This window comes from Drosophila santomea, chromosome 2R (genome assembly GCF_016746245.2).
Source record: "Drosophila santomea strain STO CAGO 1482 chromosome 2R, Prin_Dsan_1.1, whole genome shotgun sequence".
NCBI lineage: Eukaryota > Metazoa > Arthropoda > Insecta > Diptera > Drosophilidae > Drosophila > Drosophila santomea.
This window is the reverse complement of record NC_053017.2, coordinates 8,246,599-8,272,781: the sequence shown is the minus strand read 5'-3', so window position 1 is coordinate 8,272,781 and position 26,183 is coordinate 8,246,599. Positions and strand designations below refer to the sequence as shown.

At 41.9% G+C, this 26,183-nt stretch overlaps 1 protein-coding gene across 4 annotated transcripts; it reads left to right on the top strand.

Annotated features, from left to right (window-relative positions):
- Positions 1–286: 286 nt before the first annotated feature.
- LOC120445957 (calmodulin-lysine N-methyltransferase) lies at positions 287–23,310 on the top strand. 4 transcript variants are annotated; one of them, XM_039626648.1, is made up of 2 exons: positions 287–708; positions 20,976–23,310. In XM_039626648.1, the coding sequence occupies exon 2, from the start codon at positions 21,037–21,039 to the stop codon at positions 22,249–22,251; it is 1,215 nt and encodes a 404-aa protein (XP_039482582.1). In that variant the 5' UTR covers positions 287–708; positions 20,976–21,036; the 3' UTR covers positions 22,252–23,310. The 4 variants fall into 4 exon arrangements, with proteins under 4 accessions (XP_039482582.1, XP_039482583.1, XP_039482580.1 ...); XM_039626649.1 differs by lacking the exon at positions 287–708 and adding an exon at positions 9,533–9,711; XM_039626646.1 differs by lacking the exon at positions 287–708 and adding an exon at positions 9,533–9,836.
- Positions 23,311–26,183: the final 2,873 nt, after the last annotated feature.

Below are 26,183 nucleotides of genomic sequence, written 5' to 3'. Positions count from 1 at the left end.
ACAGCGAAATATCTAACCGAAACTATCGTTCTCGCGCGCTACCCGCCGCCAGAGGGCGCCGAATTATTCAAATCGCCCGGTTACGCGCACTCAAAATTAGAAACGTACGTTTCATACCGACCAAAAAATAAAAAGCGCCCACGCCGGCACCATTTATTGCAATTAATAACGAACAAATTCGCGCGTACGCAGCAGATGGATAAACAAATCGCTCGGCGTGCACTTGGCTGTTGGGAAGTGCGAGTGCCAACAGAGATCTCGATTCGCTTAGTTGCCGCCTCCGGTTCGCACGGTGCAGTTGGTCGGACCCAGAGATACCGATCCAATCCGAGCAGGAATCCCCAGTTGTGCGTCAAAGAGCGCCGCCACGCCTGAACTCTGAAAATTATTAAGATAATAAACGCGAGCGCCTGCTAAGTGCCTGCGAATGGTTCTTCTCGCGCATAAACTTGTTTCTTGTGTAAATAAACGAAGTGACCGGCGAGCCTTTGAAGTTCTGGCCGGGACCCGGATTCCCCGCGTGGAATGTGCGGCCCAAGTGGATAAATGAAGCTGTGACACCTGCAGGCCATCCTCCTCGCTGGCCCGAGCCCCATATCACCGCTCCATGACTGGCCGCCCATTAGCTTCATCATCGGTATTGGAGGCGGCGCCCCGGTGAGCCTTTTGGCTGTCTCAGCACTTAGTGCATTCTTTGTTGACACACAGGTAAATAAATTATTAGAGGAATTAAATACCAATCCAGAAAACCATCCAGATTGTAAGGATCCTGATGAGTTCAGGTGAATGCGTGTTTTAATATCTCCCTCAGTGAACTATAAGCTGATAGTAATGCACGGGCGTGATATTTTCAAAGCCCCAATGCAAATGTCGCTGCAACATTTAAAGTTCAAATCAGCAGCAGACCTTTGACCCGACCTCGAATCACCACAGGCATCGTGGGCCACCCACCCGTGTACAGAACAGCCACTTTGTCACATCATCGGAGGTCGAATCATCAATCACCACGCCCCCGTAGTCCCCCTGTCTATTTTGCAGTTGCGATTGTCTGCGAGGAGAATTTGTATAATTGCCAATTGCCGCGGATTTGCTCGATTGCAGCGACCAAATAATATTCAGCATACGCCGTGTGTGCCAAATTAATTGTAATACATTTCGCCGCATTGCCGTGCCCACACACATACTCAGGCACACATACATAGCGCACTCGGGGCTACGATGTACATACATACGTACATATAGCATGTATTTATATATATAGACTAGAGAGAATCGCATAACAATAAATCCAAACTGAACATTTGCGCCGCTTTGCACTTTGGAGCACCGACTTTCTGAGTTGTCTGTAAATTTGTGAGTTCTGCTATGGCTCTGTGCATATACATACATACATGTGGCTGAAATCGGTGTAAGTGCCTGTGTATTTGTTAACCCGCTTCCCGATGGCTATAAAGTAATTCTCATTCGGAACGGGCTGCTCGTTCGACTGATGGATTTGTGAATACTATTTGAGGCAATAATGCCAAAAGATGATCTTTAATTCCCATAATTGCATTAACTGTAACAATAACAGTCTTTTCAAATGCACTCGCATTTCTTGATAATATTGAAAATGAAGTATTCCCTCATTTATGATTACTAATAAGCTCTGTATTTATTATAATTAAAGGGCAATGCTATTAAACCCTTTAACTTCTTCTCGCACAACCCTCGTTGTTGTTACTTGAACGCAACACATTACGTATACGTGATGGGCAAACACTTTTCCAACCCGCTCCCACTTCCGTGTATGCGTATTCCTTGGCCTTCGGTAGGCTGCAGTGCAGCTACGATTTTTCCACGGCTGTAGCGACATGTTTTGCATGGCCGAAAAAACAAGAGCACAGGGCCCGGAATAAAAGTTCAAACAGTGTTGCAAACAATTTGCCATAAAACCGAATGCAGAAGCCCAATAAAGGCAGAGCGGCGAAAAAGAAACAACGGTGGCCAAAACTCAATCATGTGGCCAGTGAAGTGGGGTTTGGCCACTTAGTGGCCCTGCCCCCTTTTGCTCAACCTTTGGGGCTTGGAGCTTTGAACCTTGGCGCCATTTCGCTGACCGACGCAGCGAGGCGCATAAATTTTCCCTCGTCTTTGGACTGAGAGGAAAAGTGAGCTGGAGGAAAGCCGAGAGGCTGCAGCTCAAAAGACTCGCTTGGCAAATGTTCAGCTGAAACTTTCGTCTTCGCCTCGCTTAAATGCTCATTCCCTGGACTTTGGACTTTGCCATCTCGGCAGCAATGACCTACAAAAGCATTTAAAATTTACGACTTACAGGCGATGCTGCCCGGGATGAATGAAGACAAACTGCAGAAATTGCCATAGAGGCGGTGGTTCCACGGGCACTGACAGTGATGCCAATCAATTCTTAAAGGAAAAGGAGAAGAAAATGATATCGGCTTTATGGACGGCAATAAAAAAGATAACTATTTGTAAACTTATTTAGCATAACGCACTTTCCCTAGCTGAGGTATAAACTAAATAAATTCCTGACAACCATAATTTTTTTCCGATTCTGCAGCCATTTAAAAATTGTTATCCCTATAGTCTGATACCCAGATCCACCCAGTAAACAGTAAAAGGAAGTTATTCAAAAACTTAAAATGTAGAAAGTCCTCATAAGCTAATTACTCCCCATTGGAATTGGCAGCTAAGTTGCTCCTGGCGACGATGACAGCTGACAGCTCGTTGGCAGCTTGGAGCTGGGAGCTGGGAGTTTTCCGAAGCGACTTGCCAAGCGTGGAAATTCGCGCCGCATGCGTCAAGCTGTTTAATTGCACTTGTGTGCAATTACATTTAAGTAACTGAAAGGTGGAGTGCACTTTGCTGACAATTAAGCGCACACGCGTGCACAAATTAAGTGTGCCGGGCGAACGGGGCGTATGCGCAATCAAAGAGCAAAGACCATTGTACGTCAGACAACATAAGGCTTGCCGAAAATCGGTGTGCGAAGCGAAGCCATATCAAGCTGCGTGCGAGTATAAATAGCACTAGAAATACATCTCGGGCAGGAGGTCCCGAATTATTTATACACGTACCCACATTCCTTCGCACTGACTGCACGAGTTTGGCGATTTGCAATTACTTCGCTATTTGGGCAATGGCTTTTATTCGACGTCATGGCTGCGTCTGTCTGGCTGCGCTGCTCATTCCTCCGACCGCTTTTCCACATTCCCATTTCCATTTTCCCGCACTGCCCACTCTTCCGTCCAATGGTCTATGGTCCATTGTCTGAGCACGCTTGGCATCGCTCCAAGAGCCCGAAATCGAATGCTTCTGCTCATTACTCATACGCAACGTGGCACATCGCAGAAAGGAACAATACAAAAGTTAAATTCTTAATTGAAACACCAAATGGGGAAATTCTTGCTGTGTTTGGTGCCTTATTATATGAAAATATACTGATATAAAACATTTAATAGCACTGGTTCTTTTTTGAAATTTGTACATTTTAAACAGTTACATAAACTTCAATGTTAAGCCATTGCCAAACATTAGTTATATTTGTACGAGTATGTGTAACTTTTTCAGAAAAGCCGAATAATTCAATTTGCGTATACACATTACGCGAGTAATGTATGCATAATTATCCAAGGCTTTCTTTCCTCCCTTCTAAGCCTTGAAAATTTGCCGAATTGAGAGCAAAAGTTCCTGAATTCATAATCATTGAAACTGTACATAAATAAGCAAATTGCTCGCAAAGGCGGCAACTGCAAAAGTTAATTATGCGCAAAGTGAAACCAAATGTTTTGGCTCAAACAACATTGCGAGCGAATGTCGAAAGCAAATTGAATGTAAACTGAGAGAAATGAAATATGATGAACTCTGTGGCGACGAGGGGGGTCAGGTCTTTCATTCCATTTAATGGCCAACTGTCCGCTGGCCCAAGAGATCTCGGAAATATGTATACGAGTATGTATACAGTATAGGGAAAATAGAGGATACATAAATCTGCGACTAGATGCTGTCTGGCTGATATAAAAAATATCTCACAAAAGCATTTCGAGTGCGCTGACAAAGGCGCTAATGGCAAATGGATAACAAGGAGTACACACGAACATGTAAACATAAAAATAAATTAATCAATTTCATGCAGACAACAAAAGCCAAAAAATGTGTTTGCATTTTTATGGCGAAACTTTTTCGAATTGAGGCAATGAACTTGGATGGATGGATAATTTAATGTTTTAAGTTCTGGCAATTAATTTCCAACGAAGATCATTGACACCAGAAATATTTAAAAGTAATCGAGAAATTTAAAAATCTTTTTATGTGAATAATGTTTAACTTTCGCTCAAAACTCAGATTAAATAAAACTTACAGAAATTAAAAAACTCTAAGAAAACGTAATAAAAATTAAAGTTTTTAGTGTAATTCAAGTATGGAAAAGCCCGAAACAGTGCCAATTTTTTGCATTAGACTTTATTTATTTTTTGCATATTCGGGCAAACATTTGTCGGTCTTTGTAGCCTCATAGACCACATAGACCAAACACCGGTGTCCTTCGAGAATCCTTCAAGGGTAGCCAGCCAAGGAATTCGTTTTGGCACTCAGCATATGCGTCGTGGTCAAGGCGAACAATATTATTATTGAATATTTCACAATGCACATTTCAATGCCCAGTACACCAATAAAAAATCTGGAGGGGAAAATGTGTGCGAAAACTCGAGCTGCAAAAGTTTATGGCATGAAACGTTTCAATGGGTCGCTCAGCCATCGCCAACAAAATGTTTTAGAGTGGGAGCAGCATTCGAACACTTCACATTTCTGGGGGCGACTGTAGGCGTGGCTGGGGCGATGGGCGATGGGTGTGGCGGCGAACGGCACTTGAGAAACAGCGCGCAAATTTGTTGCCAACTTTCAGAGCATCGAAATGATGGCATCGCTGGGTGCGCGTTCGTGTGCCCCTGGCTCACTAATTTTCCGCCGCCGTTTGTCGCGCTCAACATTTTACATATTTGTATATATATTATATATTTGATGATTCTAGGTGCAGAGATGGGCAAATTGTGAATAGGCACTTTTACAACGATGATTGGGAACCGTAATGGAAACGATCAAGTACCCCTGATTTTCTAGCTGGGTTACTAATGGAATAAACAATACCTTCATTTTCATTCGTTTATCTAAATCAACACGTTAAATGAACAGTAAATTACTTAATAAATGGTAAACGGCATGATTCCTTCTTTGTTATATGCTTTTTGAATGAAAACACTTCAAGTGCCCTGCTCCGACATTGCTCATTCAAGTTTCAATGTATCTATTTATCGCGTGTTTTTTCAGCAAAGATACTCGGCTATATTTTTCAATGAACTTGTAGTGTGCACCTCTACTTGCCCATTTTCTTGTGGCTAAGCGGGAAACTCGTATAATTCCCCATTCGCATAATTGTGGCCCAATATGTGGCTTTAATCTGTCAATACTGCGAGCGGACATCGTGGCGTATGCGCAACGCGGACTTTGACTGCGCCTAACATATGTGCCATTAATTTAAAAGTAATTAAAATGCCCGCGAGTTACTGCAATGCCAATGCAAACAAGAGCGAATATCTTATGCTGTATGCAGCTACATTCGCTTTTGGCTTACCAGTCGTCTGCCAAAAGCAGAAAATATACGTCTTGCGTCATCCAATGCACATTGTGTGGCACAGCACAGTTTGTGCCAAGTTTTCAAATATAAATAAAAGTTATATGCGAAAGCGAAATGTTTGCCTAACCGCCCGGCAGAAGGCGGCAGCAATTAATGCAAAATAAAATGTAATTATACTGCCCGTTTAAAAAAATCGACTTAATTAAATTCAAAATTGGATTCATGGCTAATTGAAAGCGGAATGAGAATCGCAAACCGATGGCGTCTGCGGGGCTGGTTAATCTGCTACTTAAAGCCCAATGTGCTCTCAGCCATTTGGCAGTAATTGTTAACAAGAAAAATGCCATAATTAGCAAAAGGCACAATACGACAAAGGAAAGGCAAAAAGGCAAACAGGAGCCTTTTTAAGATTGACATCCTTGATTTCAAGCAGAAGGATGTGCGCTGCTTGACAATTGCTAATTAGTCCTTTCTTGTAATGTGAATAATGGATTAAGCCAGAAAGGCTGTCCAGCTAATTAACGATAATTATAATATTGTTTTTATTCACCTTTTTAAAAAGTATTATCATTGTTCAGACAGCAATCTTTCTGGAAATAAATATATATAACTCTGTGGACTTTAAAGTATCACCTAACTTGTAGCACATTGCTGGTATTTTGAGTTGATTCCCTGAAATATGAATGTGAAATGCATTTCCACACTTTCTTACCTTCCACCACAGATATTTTAACTTTTAGCAAACGCATTTAGCAAAGTTCGCCGCGACATCTTAGGAACCATAAAACTTATAAAACCCAAGAAGATCGACACTTCTTGGCCTGCGAAATGGGTCCCCGGTCAGTCTTTCAGCTGAGCGAACTTTCCCGCTGAGTGTTAATTATCCGCACCAAGCACCATGCCATCCACCAGGCGAGAGAAATGGGGAGGCGGAAGTGCATCGGCGAGGACGACAACGAAAACATTTCATGGCACATTATTTTTATTAATAATTATTTCGAATGCAGACCAGACGGGACCGCTTGTGCATCAATTTTACATGAGCAGGCAGCTCCCTTCGGCCGCGAGGGCCGGGATGTGGGATGCGGTGAATCTGTGGGTATGGGCATGTGCATGGACATGGACATGGACATGGGTCTGGGCATGGGAAATGGGGTTCTTCTACGGACTGGGTTCGTCCATGTTCCGGACACTGACAGCGGCCGACAACGTTGACGCAAATCGAAAATGCCAACTGTGTGCGCTTGGTATCATTATTTCATTTCGCCTCTTGTGATTTAACTCGGCTGGCAGGTCCCATAACTCGGGTGCCACAGCACATAGGATGGTTTTTGGGTTCCGAATGTGGGTTCCTGTGCCATGTCTTAATAAGCCTTCAGGTGCAGCTGCAAATGAGCCGTGAGTTATTTGCACAGCACACCGATAAGTGTAATTGCGGGATTCTTCGCTGCAGCGCTTTTAAAAATAAACGCAGGTTTTTGGCATGAAATAAATTGTGAAAAATGGCTTACGTAAGCGAGTGACAACAATTTTCTAATGTAAAGTCCTCGTACCGTCGGTAGCCGTGAAATTTGAGCTTTGGTGACGCTAATCCGACCCTTATCAATAATGATCTAATCGGGCTGCGCAAAAAGCCGCTAATGAGAATAATAAATCATGGCATTGGTATGCAGAATTCCGGCGAAAGGAACTGAAGAACCTACCAGGAATTAGAGCTTATCCTGGCTTTGAGGAGGGACAACCGCCCCACTTTCACCCCCAGGAACATGAACTTTTTTCCTGCTCATAACAACCCTAACCCGATTTTGTGTGTGTTTTGATTTAGGCGACCTTATCGACTAGTAGCTCGTTCTCTGTCTTGTTTGAGTTGACATTTTTTGTTTGTTTCTGTTTTATTTTTCCTGCTGGCAGAAACGGGCAAAAATGGGGGTTTCCTTCTTTATGCGAACACACAAAAGAAAACTTTGATATTGTTTCAAACTCATTACATAGAAGAACCAATTAAAAAATACTTATTCATTTTCATTCAGAAGCTTAAGTAACAACTTCAAATCACATTTCAAATCGTTTTTCAAAGAAAAAGTAATTGTAAAAGCAGATAACAGTTTTCCCGCAGTGTTCGAAATTTTGTTCCTTTTTCCGGGTATGTTGTTTGAAAATCTCCTTTTGTGCCTTCGTTTGTGTTTGTAGTAAAAAGTAACAAATATGTGGCATTCATTTTTTTGCTCGCTTCGTGTTTTGTTTTCAGGCGCGTTGGTTAAAAAGAAAATAAATAAAAATAAGACGCACACTGACACAAAGATTTCCCAGCCCAAAACACACACTCATTGATACGAATGCGATGGGTATTAATATAAATAAAGGGAAAAGTAAGAGACGCAACAACAATGAGAGCGAAAATTGCGAACGTACAAAAAACTTGGATGCCTCCCTCCGCCTTTCCTTGTGCCACCCACAAGGTTTTCCACCCACATCTCCGCGTTTTCCGCACCCCCTAGATTTTCACTTAGCACGCCTGGTTGTCTGGTCTGCCGGCGTCGACGTCGCGTCGCTGCCTGGCGTTTTATTGTTTTCCGTTTTCCACGCTCATCGTTCAACGCTTTCCCGACGCTCTTCCGACGCCCACAAGCTTGTTCACCTTCTTTTTTATGAATGAACGCGAATTTTCTAGCCAGCGGCAGCCAAAAAAACAAGGCAACCGTTTGAACGCGTGAAATGTGCAAATGGAAAATCATTTAAAGGCAACAAAAGCCAAGTAACGCGCAAGAATTTGGCCAAAAAAGAGAGACATCAACTCGTCAGAAGAAGCCCACGCAATCTCGACACTCCCAATGCCAGTCCCACCCCTTTCTCTTTTCCATTTGCCTAATTTGAACCGGCTTTTCTCACAGCCATTAACAGATAAGCTAGAATTGGCAACAAGATGCGCATCTCTACAGTATTCGGCGGATTTCGCGGGAATAAAGTTAAGTAAAAGCGGTTTTTTCAAAAGTCGAGCAGTGTTTAAGTTGTTTGAGATATGTTTGAAATAAATACATAATTACCCAGGACAAAGCTGCCCAGCTGAACTGCTTCTAACCGAAGTGGTTCTAATTTGTTGAGAAAACCGGACCATTAGCAGGATACTTAATGATCTTAATGTTGACAAGCTAACAATATGTTGTGTACTGTGTAGACTACAAATTTATTGCTCACTTAATAATCCTGTTCATTTGGCCAATTTTAACCAAATAACTTTAAAATTGGCAAGTGGCTTTATCCAACTATTTTGACACAGTGCATCAAATGCACCGATTTTCACTCATGTTATGAAAAAATATGTTTAGCATCTGATCTCCATTCAAATGTATCATTATATATATTCCCACGATTCTTAATGTTAAATATGCATTAATTGTTATTAAAAAAAAACAAAAAGCCCCTATTCGATCCGGATCCCTTATTTGGTGTAAATCAGTCTTGATTGCCTCTGAAAAACTACACGGTTACATCTTTTGCAAAACTGTAATCCAAGAGCTTTCGTTTACTTTCTACCCAAAATACATTTATAATTTGGTGAAAAATATACAAAGTCCAGGACGTAACCGCGAATATGGCTTAAATTGTTTTATAAGCCTTTGTAATGGAATGCAACCGCTGTTGTAGCCTCGACGGCCCCTTTAACCTCTTAACCCCGGCTGTTTTGTTGTTTTATTTCGTTTATAGTGCGTTACATCTTTGCCTTAATTTTTAGTGATAAGCTAGCGGAACCGCCCCCCTTCCCCTTGAAGGCCACCACCCCATTCCACCCACCACCCACACTCGCAACATGTTGGATGACATTCGTCATGCTATCCAACCTCAACATGTTCGATGCGACCGGGTTACTTGCCTTTTCGGACACAGATTCAGTTTGTCGTCGTCGCTCATACGCAACGTTGGCCGGGCGGAAAATGCGAGTTTTCATTTAATTTCATTGAGTTTGTTGCTACTTTTGCCGCGAGTGCTGCCGGAAAATATTTGTGTGTGGCTTTTAATATTGTTGGAAAAAGTAATCGAAGGAAATAAGCTTTAATGCCAAGCATTTTCTGAATGCAAAGGTACAACAAAAATGATTAATTATGTGCTAAGTGACGATATTAAATAAGTTTATCTTGAGAACATATATCTTAAGCACTTGGAAGTTTGCATCGACTTAACTGCCTCGCCAAGAGCGTTTTGACTGGTAAATGCCTTTTGAAATCTTTTTTGTAAACATTCTTCAATGCAAATGTAAATTTTAGTGCGTTTAGCTGTTCAAATAGCTTATGGAATTTTAGGAACTAAAAGTTGATTTGTTTTGATGTGTATTCATATAGGTATATTTTGATTTTTGAATATTTCCAAAGATAACTTGGATCTTATCTCAATCGCACAAATTCCGCTCTGCTATCAATCGCAAGCCAAACATAGTATTACTTATCTAACGCCCGTTGACTTTTGACTAAGCTGAACAGAAGGTCGCTGTGGTAAAAGTAAATATTTTTTCTCTGCAATGTTTCCAGCTGCCGGAAGTGGAAACTAGCCCGCTTTTGTTTTGCTGACTGTTAGCCGAAGTCCTCGGAAAGGTCTACTCTAGGGTTAATACTTGCCAAAAGTTGCATTCAAAATTCCGTATTGTCAGTGCTTGTCAGGCAAATAAATCACGAGAGGGATCTCTGGGGCTATTGAAAGGCATCGAAGCAGAGAAGAAAGTTTTGCAATACCTTAATACCTTAGCCCGTGTTTCCCTTTGTTTTAAATCAATTTTAAAATGTATTAAATTCATATTTTTCAATCATTTTCATAAATGTATATTTGCATTTAGTATTATTATCTATTTTATAACTGTTTTTAAATGACTAAACATTATTCCCTTTAAGAGAAGCTTTCACCGTTCGTAACTTATTCGTTTCCAATACTCGAAAAAATATCTCAAAGCGGGTTCAGAGTTTAATTGAGCTTAGATCAATACCAATTGCAATTCCCTTTTGTACAATTCCAAAATTGTATTTGTCAATCGCTTTCAATTACATTTAGTTTACGCCCAGTGATTTGCAGGAATTTTCCATTTGGTCAAGTTTTCCCCTAAAACTCTTCGGCATTTTCATTTTCCGTTGCTTTCTGGGTTACTAGCTTAATTTACTCCTTGAACTTGAGTTTGGCCACGCTTTGCGTCTGTAGTACCCCACTTTATGGCCTAATTAAAGTCAAAGTCCTATTAAATTTTCTTGCTGCCATAAAAACGTAGCTAGGATGCGACAGCGTTTGATATTTATTCGCTTTAAAGTTCGGGAGCGACATAAAAAATGTCTGTTGATGATGAGGCGAACACTTGAAGTAGATTTATGGCCCCGATTTATTGATGAGCTGAATAAGACGTCTGGCAAATGAGCCGTGATTGAGAGCTGAATCGACTGACGGAGACATGGTCCTGCCAGAATGCCAAACAATTGGCCCGACCCACATGCACGTGTTCATACCTCGTTATTGTATCTCGGCCCTTCCTGCATCCTCCCACTCATCTGCAAGCGGCACTAATGTCACGCTGATGAGTATTAATTGAGTAGCGCTTATACACACTCTCACACACAGCTTGTGGCACAATAGCCAGTATCCATAGATCCATAAATCTTACACACACCCGATGCCCCTGCATCATTCCTATCCAAGGATTGGGGCACATGGCAGAGCCGCCGCAGTCGCCAAAAACACTCTCATTTATTCACAGATGGCACACGGTCACATGTCGAAAGTTGCGCCTTTCGCCAAAGTGCACTGAGCGAAAAGTGGAGCACGGCAACCGTGTCTAACAAAAAAGAAGAAAGATTTATTTGACTTCCTAAAACACAACATAAAAGGACTTTTGCCTTAATAACTAGCTTTTTTTTATAATTTTGTCTGCATTAAAAATCGTTTGCCTTTTTAATTAAGCATTATCGACCAGAATTGTTCGATTTGTTCATAATCAGTTACTGAACCATTCAAGTGAGCAATTCAAAAAGGGTTTATCATGCCTACTGACCGCATATTCATAACATTTCTGATTAAAGAGATTGTTTATGTGTTTTCTACATGGCTCATAGGAAAAGCTTTATTGTTTTTGCAGAATCGAAATCTTTATCGAATTCGCGTAATGGTTATCTTCTCTTTTGATATTATGCAATGATTTTGGCCTGTGTGATTTTGGTGCGTCATGAGTCCGCAAACATAATTTATATAACTTTCATTACTTATGATGACAATATTGGAACAATTGTTAAATTATTAAATATTTATATATTATATATTTTTTTAATGAATATATTAAAAATGAATATACATTATAACACCTATAATTCAAGAATTAAATTATTAGACTTTCCAAGAGTAAATAATTAACGCATAAAACATGTTTTTTACTTAATGCTTATGATTAACTCTACCCTCTGGGCAGTAAAAGGGCTCACCCGATTAACTAGCAATTGGACACAATCTGAAATCCCTGAAATTCCTGGAACTTCCCAGTGTATTTTCTTGGCTCGGTGCCTGGGGCAGATGGTTTCGTGACTTGAGCTGACCATGTTTCGCTTCTGAGCGGAGTGAGATCGTCTGTGCATGTGAGCTGGCCATTGTCCTGGTGGTCCTGGTGGTCGTGCCTCACGAGTCCTTTGTGTGGCTGCCTCCGCCCTCCTCAATGCCGCAACACACATGTGGGGCTTTGCGTTTCCCCCTGGCTTTTCCTAGCACCCAACCCCCTCCCTCCCTACCATTTGAAGGCAAACAATTAGTGCGGATTGTTGTGGCTCTGTTATCGTTGCGTGTGTGAGTTACTGTGTTTAAACAGTTGGCGTCAAAATTATAATTAAAACGTGCATCAAAGTGAACGGCAGCACAGCATGTCACAATTTGTTATTGTTGCAGCCGCCGGGCTTTTAGAAAATTTTGTGATTTATCGGCAAAGTCGGAGAAGTCTCCTCACACCCATCCTCCTCCGCATTCCCCACTTGACGGCGCGTCCTTGCAGCTTAATTGAATTTTTATTGCCAAGTTTGCATAATGTGAACCTCTCTGCGTGAGGGCTCCGACGTCCGGAGGATCTCGTGGATACGTAATCCTGTGGAATTACGCACACGCCACATCAGCACAAAAATTTCCCCAATGCAGTGACCCATTAAGCTGTGATAAGCAACTGCCGCAACAGTAACTGCAACAGCAACTGCAGTGGCGACCACAAAACAAAAAAGTATTAGGGGCCAAAGAGGGGGCAACGGTGGCAGTACGTGTAATAATCAACTAACGAACTAACCAACTATTTTCGCTGCAGTTGGCCGTGATTTGGCGATAAGCTCGTCGTTCAGCAACTACCCATTCCTCCGAAATGGGCGTTTTAGGCAGGTAATCGGCATGTCAAAAATGTTAAAGCTTAACTTTAAGATTTTTCTACAATGTATATCACCAAGAATGGTGTGTTAGTTTAGAATTTATCTCAAATAATGCTTTACCTGGAAAAACCATTCATTGATTGCTTAAGAAAACATTACGTTCATTTTCACGTATCAAAAAAGGTGAAGAGCTCGACATAAAAATAAGAGAAGAGTGAGAAAACAGAATCTTTGATGCCATACCACCCGAAATAATGCATGTTTTTCAATTTTCGATGGGGAGCCACTTGAGTTTGCATACTCAAGAGAGTGTCATCAACATATCTTGCAAAAATCGCAGAGTACACAAATTTCTTTTGCCACGAGAGGCTGAGACGAAAGCGATTTAGATAGTATTAAGACTTCGATCCAGTCCGAATTTAGCTTTTCACTGAAGTCACTTGACTTGGGGTATGCAGCAGTCTGTCAGTCCGCCAGTCCTTCAGTCCTTCAGAGTGTCCCTCAGTTAGTCAACCCATCAATCAGTTAAGTTTTGCCCTCCGGGCACTTGGCAAAAAAGAGAGAAAAACAAATTCAGAAAAAAGTTGCATGCGTCAAGCTGATTTTTCATTCATTGCAGCTGGGGGCATTGTGTTTTCCAGCTGCCTTCCCCTCGACTTTTGACATGGACACGCGATTCAGAGGTTCGCATGGACTCCCGACTTTCATGTGTCAAAGTTCATTAGAAAACATCCTGCGCTTATATGTATTTTCATATTTTTCATTCTATTTTGCACAACAAAAAACAGGGCGGCAGAATATAAATTGAATTGAAATTGTGAAATGAAAGGGCTCAGCAGCAAGCCTCAATGGGCAAAGATTTCTGAATTGTGATTTGATTTATGAAAAAGGCACTTACTTTTGTTATTCAGCAACACACACATATATATATATACATGCTAGTATACCTACATGTTTTTCCAATTGAGAGATTTATGGCAAGGAGGCCAATGTTGGTCGTTTGTCTGATGGAATTATAGCCAGCTGCACAGATGGATTTGAACTATTGCAAATGTCAAAGATGATTGCTTACCATGATGGATTTAACCATTCCCTTTATAATTAAAAGACAAAATTAACGTTCGTGGTTGTGTCTCTATCAAATTTGCTTTAAATCAAACAAGGTGGAACTATTTGAATGGTTTTTGATTCTGACTTTTTATGCTTTAAAGCACTGTAAAATAGATATTTTACAAAATTATTGTACTCAGGTACAGGTATGAAAGCAGATGCTTTTAATGTGCAGGAAGTGAATTTACTGCCTGCAAATATGAAGCCAAAGGAAATAATTTTTTGTTAATATCACGATTAAGCCAGCCGATTCCTTCAAATTATCGCTGACAGCTGAAGTGATTTTCAATTAATATACCAGTTTTCTAATATTTATTTATATAAAGTCGGAACCAGCCGAATTGAAGACCCTTTCATAAAATATGAGTTAACCAACTCAACTGTCACTCACAGTTAAGATAAGCCCGAGCAGTCAATCATTTGTCAATAAACCGGAGCAGCAGTAGCAGTAGGTTTGCTTAGCAAACATATTTTCAGTTAAAGTAACAGTTTATGCCACTCCACTGGTCAATTGAGTATCTGAATGCGACCCCTGCTCATGTGACGTTTACTTTGGCCAATTCCCCGGACTCCACTCTACGGCCGGAGAACTGCCCGTGGAGGCTGTGCGTGCGGCCAGTGGAGCGTGCGTGCCTTTCCAGTTGAGTGATGAAAGTGAGCGAGCATTTAGGCTGGCTCCTGGCTCTGGTTCCCATTCTGGTTCCCTCGCTAGCACACTAGCACATTTTCCCATTCCCCGCCAGACACATCTCTGCTGCGGCTCCTGTTCCTACTGTTCCTCCTACTGCTCTTGGTGCTCGAAACACAGCTTTATTCGGCAAAGGACCACTTATGTGGCACGCAGAGGAAGTGCCCGCTCCAACATTGGCATACTTTGGCCTCCCCAAGTGCGACAGTATAGTATTAAGCGGGGACAAAAATCGGGGTACCGAATGCCAGGTACCGAGCAATGATAACAAAATAAGAATCAACGATTTTCTTCGCATATATTATATTTATTCCTTATTATTCAGTATGTACGTTACTTTCAAATTCACTTTATATTAAATATCGTTTACAATTAGAACGTGCAATTTCATGGTATTGCAAAAAACTTCAACTTGTAAGCCAATTAAAGTATTAGCCAGTTGTGGCTTTTGGGTAAACCTAAAATTTCTCATTTATTTAGCCCCCCAACAAGCTCCTCTTCGATAGCAAACATATCGTCCACAGGGATTGGTGTATGTACCTTTGACCCATTAAGGGGAAGACACCATTTCCAGCAGAGACTAAGCATACTCTGCGCTCCTCGGAACAGTCCACATATATGCGGAACTTTAACCAGAATCCCAGCCCCCGTTGAGCATAGACACACGTCACATTTCTGCCCGGCTGCCGGCATATGATGCACCTGAGGCAGATACCTAAAGGACACCCCCTTCTGCTCCCACTCCCACTCCCAGCTACACCTACCCTGCCCTTGCCACGCCCCCTCTGGGAACTATTTATAGAGCGGGCAGAGTGTCCTGTGCCATGTTAGCATGTGCCACGTCCATGTCCCCGACCTCGTGGCAGTTGTTTGTCTAGCCGATTTATAGCCAGGCCTCGCTAACGAAATATTGATAAAATGTCCATTTATTTATAATTTTCTATGCATTAACAGTTTGTTTCAAAAACAATCGAGATTCCAAAAGTTTATTTCATTTCCTAAAAATATAGAACAGTGAAAACTGACACATGCACATATCTACGGTTCTCAAAACTCAACTTAAAGTATTTAAGTATTTTAAAGTAAGAAACATTTCCTAGTCAGATTTCCAGTTGAAATTCCGCAAAACCCCGATTTTATGCTCAGAAATCGACAACTCAGTACCTCGTCGTGTGGCAAGAAGGGAACTGCAGACTTTTGACTGAGTTGCTAGTTGAAGCGAGAGTTGTCTCCATGACAATATGTGTACTTTTGCCTCATCCATATGTGCACACCGTACATGCAGATATAGCCTGCCAGACCTACAAACATACACATATGGAATACACGGTCTGTTTGTGCTCGGTGTGTTGGCCAACTTATGTGAGCCATGTTTGTGTGCATGTTTTATGGCGCAAACTATTTGTCTGTTTATTTATTGATGCGTCTATTTATTTTTGTTTGTGAATGAAACAAGACGTTGGCGGAATTCAATTTTCAGTTTTGGGCCTTTGCTAAATATGATTTGCTGTCTTTCGTTATTAAATAGTGTTCCCTAATTGCTCCAGTGGTTCCTTCCCATCCGGGTGTCCTTTTTTGAGGAGGAAAATCAATGTTGTGTTAACTGGAATTTCAGTCATCCTTTTCCTTCTTTTCCATTATTCCAAGGATTTGGTATGTTAATGTTAGCTGCTAACGATGTACTGCGTACTTGGTCCTTGATAACAAATATGTTTCTTTTCTGGGGGTCTGTCATCAAGGCGTTGTTTAAGCTTTTTTTTTAAATGTGGCGCCTGCCAAATATGTCTGTCGTCGACTGTGATGATTAAAAGCCTGCCCATGATGCTGGGAAATATTCCATCTATGGGCCAAACTCCGAAAACAAAGGATAAGGACATTATATCGACTCGACCCCACATAGAAGACATGCCGGGGGGTCAGTTTCTCAAGTAGATAATATAGTTTTCACCCAGGCTGGCTGCTTCCTCCTCTTGGAAAGTCGAACCCTCCAAAGTTCAATTCGCCCTTTTGGCAAGTTGGCGACTCTTTCTTCGTATGCTTCTACAAAATGTTTTACATATTTGCGCTTTTTGCATGTGCACACAAGAAAATTTGGTTGTCATATGAAGGAGGAAAGGGGTTTTGGGGGAGTTAGCATACGGTCTTGGCATAATATGTAAATTTTCAGCTGTACGTGGCTTAAATTGTTATCACAATTTCCGAACAACTTGCGAAATACAAAATGTTAAAATAAAATGTCGGAAAGGCAATCCCAGATGCTAAGAAATTAAGTAAAGAAGGGTTTTCCATTCCCAGCTAACTCTCTAAATGGATTTATGTATTCACGTTTCACAAATTAGCTTATCGAGACAGGTCCTGGGGAAAATAAAATGAATTTCACCATAAACTCCCAGTAAATCGAATCAATAAGCCACTTGAATTGAATTTTCCGCCCAAAACACTGTACGGCAGTGGCCGAATTCCGGGTACCAACTCAATAGTTTTTAGCAAGTCATTACTGTCCAGCGTAATCACATTATTTGTGCAGTGTAGTGCAGCATTTCGGGGAATTCCCCTTGAACTTTTCGTGAATGTCACGAGCTGGCGGTGCGGTTCGCTCACCTCGACAGCCAGTTTCCCCAGTTCTTCCAGCTCCTCGATTTCCCAGTGGCCCAAGCGCGCTCATAGTGCCATTACCACCCACTGAACACTGACAAGCTTTCCCCGGCGTCAAATATTATTTTATCCAAGCCCCAGAAAGCGGCAGAGCGAGTGAGTGACAGGCCACTTCCGGCCGAGCCGGAAATGTTTCTGGACACCAAGTGGGGATTTTGGGGCGGTGAATGGATGGTGGACGAGTGGACGAGTGGACGGTTGGACCGAAGGCCGAAGCCGTGTGCTATGCAAATAATTTAATTAATATTTTATTCGGACACCCGACAACCGGCCGGGCGGAAGAAAATTGGATTTTTATTTACATTTTTGCACTTACTTGAACCCGCCCGAGGATTCTGAATGGGAATAGGCATTGAATGGAGGAAGAAGTGCACAATAAAACCAGATGCGAACGTAAATTAAATCCCAACCTCTTCACATATATGTACATATGTATAGTACATGCATTCAGATGGATGCGTTGGCATTGGCCTGCAGTCAAAATTGAGAAAATACCGAAAAAAACTCAGGCCAAATCAACTTACGCTTGTAAACGTAAACAGTAAACAGTAAACAAATCGGGGCATATATATCAGCAGAGATAGCTCAGACAGTTAGTTGCTCGTAAATCGGTGGGGATTATGTGCGCTAATAAAAGTTTAAGACGCTCGAGAAAAATATGTATATGTGCAGAGCAGAAGAACGAGCAGGCGTTTGAAAACTTTCGACGATTACGCATACGCCCTGTGCGCCAATGGTAATTACTGCGTACAGGGCGGAATAATGATGATGATTAATGGTTGAACTAACCGACTCAAAAGTTGTATTCCTTTATGATTTTTGCTAGTGTCTGTGTAATATAAGGTTGGCCAGAGAGAAGGTGCACAATACATATTAATGATTAGTTCAACAAAAACGCAGCCTCTTTGAAATTCAAAATTCTGTATTAATAATTAATAAAAACTATTTAGGCAGACGAAGGAAGTCTTTTAAGAATACGGTATCACCTGCTCTGAAAATATTTCTCTTTGCTTAATAGATATTTTAAACGCTCGGTGTGTCAGTCATAATTAAATTTGACTGTGCTATCTGTTAACTCTTTTTTTCACAGCTGGGCTCTTTGTCGTGCGTTTGTTTATCTGTATACCCAGAAGTCATGTGTCTGTTGACACTTCTCCCCAAGGTCAGAGTCGAAATAATAATCATAAAAAATACCCGCATAAGAACATAAAAGGAAACGGTGAGCAAATTTCGGTGACAGTAGATTGCAATAAATAATAAATTATAGGAGTTAATGCGAGCAATGAGCGCGGCGAGCGTCGCGTATTCATCACATGGATGTGGCTATATACCACGGCAGTGGTATAAGGTGCCCCATAAGGTCTCGCGTGATCCGCCACATTGTTGAAAATTCAGTGGGAGAGCTGCGTAAAGAGCGAACAACAGCCGTGGAAAGGGGGCAGTTCCTTCGCAGGTTTCTGCCTCGAGCGTTGCCAGCACGCACATCAGTCATTCCGCTTACTTTTGAGTTTTTCCGAGTTTTCCCACCCAGTACTTGCCCTTTCCCTCCTGCAAGTGGTAAGTGAAAAACCTTTTCTTCGCTCATTGTTCTGCAACTGTTTGCCAGTTCTTAAGTGATTGAATCGAATTGAATTGGATAAATTCGCCAGAGCAAAAACTTTAAATTTACAATGATTGGAGAAACCGCCATTCTCGATATTGTACTTGCAAATGAACTACGACAAAGTGATTTTTCCCCATTTCCAGAAATGTTAAGCCAATCGCTGAAGAGCGTCGTGTGAAGTTTTTTTAGACAGATTGAAACGGGATTTTAGGGCATTATATAAACATTGCCTCCTTTTGTGGTCGGACTTTAAAGTTAGCTTGGAGTTTTAGCGGAAATCTTTGGACATAGGCGAAGTTGCGGGCTTACGTCCGTAATGGATGCTGTTCAATATTCATGTTCCACTCTTTCGACAAATGCAAATCAATACTTCTTAAGCCCGGAAAAGTTTTATTGGGCCAGCAATCAGGTCTCTGGCGGTAGGGCTCTCAGTTGTTTGGGGCAACTTCTTCAGAGTTGTTAATGTTTGATACTTTATGCTTTACTTTATGCACCATACAATATTATTACCTAATCACTTATTTATAACCTAACAAAAAAAGAGGTTAAAAAGGTGCAAAAGCAAACATTTTCTAAATGAGATTTAAATACACAAAGCGCCATAAGCTGCACTGCAAGAGCAATTTGATTAAAATATAATCATTTCGGCCGAGTATTTGTCCACCTGAAAGGGGCGTATCAACTTGTCAAGCTGTCAATATTTGGATACGCAATTATTAACGTACTTTGCGGTGGCAACAGAACAAATGAAATTCTGAAACAGCCACGGCACACAGTGCGTATTAATAATGCGACTGCCCATGGCTAATAATTATTAGCCATCACAATCAAATGCATAAGTAAAAACACAAACAGAGCAGCATACTGTCATACTTTTGTGTGTTTAAGCTGTTTATCAATTAATTCCTGTGCGAACGACCTGCACATACTAACGTTGTTTATTTACGCATGGCTGGATCCCAACCCCAGACCATTGCACTCCTTCAAGTCCCATAGAAAAACACAAAGATTCTCTGAATTTTCATTGCTCAGCCAGTGATTACGAGGTCCAGAAATTCCGGGACAGGTGTCATTGGTCTGGCCAGAACCGCCCACCCATAACCAAATGGCAAGGTGTGGGAAAAATAGAAGCTGAACGCCCTCTTATCATTGATAAACACCATATGCCAGTGGGAAGTAGATGTGGGAAATGGGCTATGCGCTGTCCATTTTTGATGGAAAAAGTCCCAGCTGGTAATTTCTGCACTTTCACGTCAGCATAATTAACAATCTTTGACGGGCTGTAAAATTGTTCAAACTTTGTGAATTCATACATACAAGTGCAATCAGAAAATTGTTAAATACACAGAGTAAAAATGTGCTGCAATTAAAACAATAAGGACCGAGACAGTCCATACGTAAATGTACTGGGTATACACTAAAACTTTGCAAATTGTTCTATTCAGGCTGGTAATTGAATATTATTTTAATATTGTAACAACCTTGATTTAAATGAAACAAATTGCTAATGGATTTTATACAAATACCGGCAGTTCTTTTCTTCTCAAATACTTTTTGACTACGTCTGCAAATTACCCAACAATAACACAGTGAAACAAAGTCGAAACCTTGCTTTTGTTCCGCAAAATATTTTTCATAAACTATATATGTGTCAGGAAAAGTGTTCATATACTGTCAGATTTCATGCCGACAGAAGTGTAGCCAAAGATTTTGCTTTTGACTTTGGCGCTCCGTAAAATTTGTTTTATTTTTATGGTCGGATAATTTGCATTTTTAATGCCATTAAAAGCACATAATTGGAAAATAATGGGCCTAAAAGAGGCGCCCCAAAGCAGAGTAGCAAATAGAACGGCGTGGGGCAAAAACTTTGTTGAAAACTTGGACTAATTTGGTTACTCTGTCTCCTTTTATCTTTGCACATTGCAGGGCGGAAAATGGAAAACTGAGAAGTGAAAACGATAGTGAATCAAACAGGGCCTGAAGTAAGATGTCAGCAGCGTTAGTACAAAAGGCGACGGAAACTCAACTTGATCAGCCACCGGAAGTGGGCGTGGCACAGTTGGCAACCATTTCGTTGCTACTGCAATACGACATAGACAACACACTGAATGCGCTCAAGGAGCACAAGAAGATGACACTGGACGCCCGATTGGGCGGCGAGCTGCTTGTCGCAGTCAACAATAACCAGGACAAGGACATCAACCGAAATCTGTCGGAGCAGACCGAACTGGAGGAGGATCTGGGTCTGAAGAGCAGGGAGAGCGCCTTTATGCCTCCCACTCCGCCTGCCACGCCCAACCTGCAGAGCACTGCCCAGAAGCGCTGGAAGATCCTGGCCAAGGTGCTGCGCAAGGACTCCGAGGAGACGGTGTCCTCCTCCAGCGATGAGTTCGCTGAGGAGCAGACTGCATCCGTGCGGCGCTTCAAGAGCTTCGATCTGCTCCGCCAGGACAGCTTCGAGGATCACGTGAGTCTGAAGTGCTTGGGTAAGACGGAGAACTGGTACAAGTACCGCATGCAGCTGGAGAACGAGTCGGAGTACTCGGTGAATATCCACCACATGGAGCGTCAGCTGACCGCCAGTGATCTGATGGGATTCAATAACACGGGCAACATATGCGTTTGGCCCTCGGAGGAGGCATTGACCGCGCTGGTTCTCTCTGAGGTGGCTTCATATAGAGGCAAGTGGATCCTGGAACTCGGCGGCGGATTCACCTCGCTGGCTGGCCTCATGCTGGCCAAGTATGCCACTCCGTATGCGGTGCACCTGACCGATGGCAATGAGATATCGGTGGAAAACGTGAGGAAAACCGTTTGTCTCAATGAGCTGAGCTGCTACACCAAGTGCTCGGTTCTAAAATGGCAGGAGAAGTGTGCCCGATCCCAGGCAGAGCAGGCCAAGTTCGACTTCATCCTCTGCGCCGACTGCCTGTTCTTTGACGAGGCCCGATCCGCCCTGGTGGACACCATCTGGTACTATCTGGCGCCCGAGGGATCGGCCCTGATCATGGCTCCTCGTCGCGGGCGCACTTTGAGCGTTTTTCAGGATGAGTGTGTGGCCAGGGGCTTCCGCGTGGAGTTGGCCACTCGGTATAACGAGACCATCTGGCAGCGGCATCTCCAGCTGAAGGCCGACTCTGCCCTCTACGACGAGGACCTCCACTACCCTTTGCTCCTGCGGCTGTGCAAGAGCCACAGCTAGGAGAAAATCGAAGGGGTTCGGACTTTATGGGAAGCCACTTGGCTGCAGTAGGTGCAATTAAACTTAGTCAATGTTTTAGTTGATAGCAAGCAAATTCCAGTTTACACCTTAAACAAAGAAGAGGCCAATAGCGGGGATAGAAATTACCCCGTTGGTCTCAAAGGACAACAAGAAATTCCTCCCACACTGAAAAGAAATGTAGCAAATCAAATTCGTTAGACTGGTGCTAGAAACCAACGGAAAATGTATGGAGAAATATATTTGATTATCAAGTTTTTCGGTTGAATAAACACAACCTTTCACGTTAAAATCAGTGGACAGTACAATGTTATGCTATTCTGTTGGTTTTTCATTTGGCCAAATTGGCCAATTTAATTTCTGTTTGCGAGGTAAAGTAAAGTAATCAACGTAAAAATTAATAATTCTTAATTACAGAAATATGTTTTGTTAATAACTCCATTTGTAAGTCGCTCGTGAGGGGGTTTGTGAATCACTTGTTCGTTTGAAAGTCCTCTTGGGACTTTTCCAACCATATCTAAAATACTCAAAGTGAATTTTAATGAATATGATGGTATATATTCACCGCTTTAAAGCACCAGTCTAGTGATCACCTTTAGCTCGTAGTTCACTGTTAAGTTGTGTAAGAAAAAATTCCTTTGATATGTTAATTTGATTTCCGCTGATTCCACAAGTTTTGTAACGTTTTTTTTACAAATACTCCTCGTTATGTATATGTAGTTACCTCTATGTACGTTACACACCCACAACACACCACCCACCATCCACCACCCACCACCCTTACACACACACAAGTATTATTTAAATTTAACGTGTACGCTGCATAGCATACTTTTTGGCTGCTTTCGTAGAAGGGCAGAGAGCACACCCAACTGAAAAAAAGAAAACGGAAAATGGGTTTCCCGGAAACCGCACACAAAGCAGCAGCGCTCGACCAATTAATTAATAGTTAACTAAACTTAGTATACTGTAATTACCTAGAGCATGTGCTAATGGTTATATGATGATGATGAGATAAATACAGTATCGAAATGCCACATATGCGCCCTGTTTTACTGCCTCGAAAGGGCCTGGCAATGCCACATTGCAGTGATGTCAATGGTAATCGTCATGCGCAAACATATTGTCAGAGTTATAAGCTAGCTGTTCATTAAAACGCCGATGTGGGTTGGGATCGAGGCAGCCTAGGAAACCGGCGGCAATCAGGCGCTTTTTTATTGCGACTCCGACAGTGGCTAGGCAATTACTTGAACTGCGTAAGGGTCCAGATATTAGGAGACCACGTCAGCAAATAAAAGCAATAATGGAATATTACCGATGATACCCTAAAAGATAGGGATTATTCTACACCCTGGGCGGGATTTTTTTTCATAGGTGTGTGCTGGACAAAAAAAGAACAATCTTAGATGAATAGGCAGTAGAAGCTGAAAATGTAAGAACATGTAGAGAAGAGTCCCTAATAATAAAATTTACAGGGCAACCTAAAGTTTATCAGACCCACAACCGGACAAAAAAATGAAAAGTAAAAATAAAAATAAATCTGATAAGCGAAAATTACAAAGTAAAGTCAACAGCATGGCGAGCGCACACAGAATTGCGTTTTTGGCTATTGAGGAGGGTGTAAGTAGGAGGGCCTGCCAGTCTTTTTGTGCGTGTGTGGCAGTGTGTTCGTCATTAACGAGGTCATTGGTAAGTAAGCTTGTTTGATGTGCCCCAGACATGTAATCCGGGCAGCGGGCCAGCAGGACATGGCCGGGGAAGTCAAACAAACGAGTTTGGACAGAAATCGGGCGACCCAGTGCTGCCAAAAAAGACAGTCCACAACATTGAGAGGAAATCAGCAGAGTGGCTGACTGTAATGTAAAACATATTTCGGATTGGCTTACAGGAAGCGACATAAAAGTACCCTGTACGACGCCTTCCCCCAATAAAACCAGAACTGTCTATACTAACTCATTTTTAGGTATATATACCAAACAGTTTCTCATAGCACCATGCTATGAATTAACTGATAAGCAGCACGAGAATCGGCTTCCGCATAAAATGCCCCTTTCAGGAAGTGCAAATATACCCGAATAAGGTCAAAAGGGCAGCTCGAGTCCCTCCAGCGACGAATGGCGTTGCGCATACGCCGCGTGTGTCGCGCGCTGGCAAGTAAAAGCGACCATATTCAGCTACCAGCGAGCTTCTCGTCCTGCTATTTGAGGACTCCTAATGACATGAGCCCCATGCCAAGCAAAAGTCAGAATGGATCTGAGAACGGGACTTGGACTCGGCGGCGGTATGCAAATCAGTTTACTGTGGCGACGACAGTGGCAATGATGGCCGCCACTCAATTATGCGCCTCGCAAGAACGACTTTCGCTGCCTACTTTCAGGCACAAGATTAAAAACAAAATAAAACGTCTAAGAAAAACGCTTTCTCTTTTTCGGATACCCACTTTTCCAAGGGGCTTGCAGATTGACTGATTTTTTGTGATACACATTTCAATTTACGACCCAAAATCCCTTTTCTGGTGCCTCTGTGAAATCCTTTGCCCATGGGAAACACGTCAAGGGATTTTACGTGGCCAACAGGTGTTCGAATTGTTTAAGCTTCGTGTCGGTGGTATATTTAGATCGGAGAGCCTCATTAAATTTTTAATTAACGGAATTAGTGGAATGTGTGTTGCCAAGTGCGCACTAATGTCGAGGGATTCCGACTCCCGAGATGGGCCCAAGGCATTCTAGTGGTTTCGGGGCGTTCCGTTTTATTATTAATGTCCGGTAAGTATACTCCTGGAATACCTCTTCGTGTTCCTCTAGGGAAGCATGGCGTTACAGGTGCCCAGGACCTTATTATACAGGACCAACATTTTCTTTCTGGCCTTGACATCCCAAAAATAGACGTACTGGCTTTGTGTCACATCGCATATATTAACCTGTCTAATTATAATTCATGATAATTATCATAATAATGGGTTGGCAGGAATCAAAGGTTTTACATTTATTACAGGAAATTACCATGCGTGTCACTGGGTTAGAACCTTTTACGAAGCGAAACCGATTGGAATTATGCCACATAACATGGTTGACCTTATCATGGGGCTAAAGCTCAAGCGATAAGCAGTAAATTACCTCTAATAAAAATGTTGATTGGTGTTTTTTTCGAAGGACAAATGGAAGGACTACAATATAAAATACTCCAAGGAAGTTTAACGTAGAAATAACATTAACAGTAAAAATTGCTTTGCATTTCAGCCACTTTATTGAGTAATAAACTAGTACTTTCAGGTAAACTTTAAAGTTGTTTACAGAATCAATATAAACTTTACCAAATACCATGATAGATAGTCCAAAATAGATAGCTTTGCAGGTTGGTGCTCCGTTCGCTTCACCAGAAGACCTCAATTATGCAATGAGTGCCAACAATTAATTATATATTTTCATTATGCCACTCGTTGCGTACCACCGTTTTCAATTATTTTGCCGCATCTTTTGTGGCAGAGAAACTTTTTGTTCAAGCTTATAATTGACAGCGCTCGGCACAAAGTAACTGGCAAATTATTTATGAAAATGCTGCCTGGCCCGCTATAGAAACCTAATAACAATAATATTGCTGATTAAGCATTAATCAAAGTCGGCAGCTGGGCAAAGCAACAACACAGATACCAATCTAAAGCCACTAGACAATGGGCCGCATTGGAAGTCGGAGAAAAGGGAAAGTGATGATCTCGGTCCAATGAAATTTATGGAACCCGGCCGCCGTAGTTATGGAAAAAGCTTGACCAAAATATAGATTTTAAATGTAGCCTTTTGGTAACAAATGAAAGCACAGCAGAACTGGCTGTTTGTCAACTGATAGGCGGCCGCTGATAAGGGAAAAGCCATTTCCAAATTTTCCATCTCTCAGAGGAGAGAGCGCCAGAGAGCGAA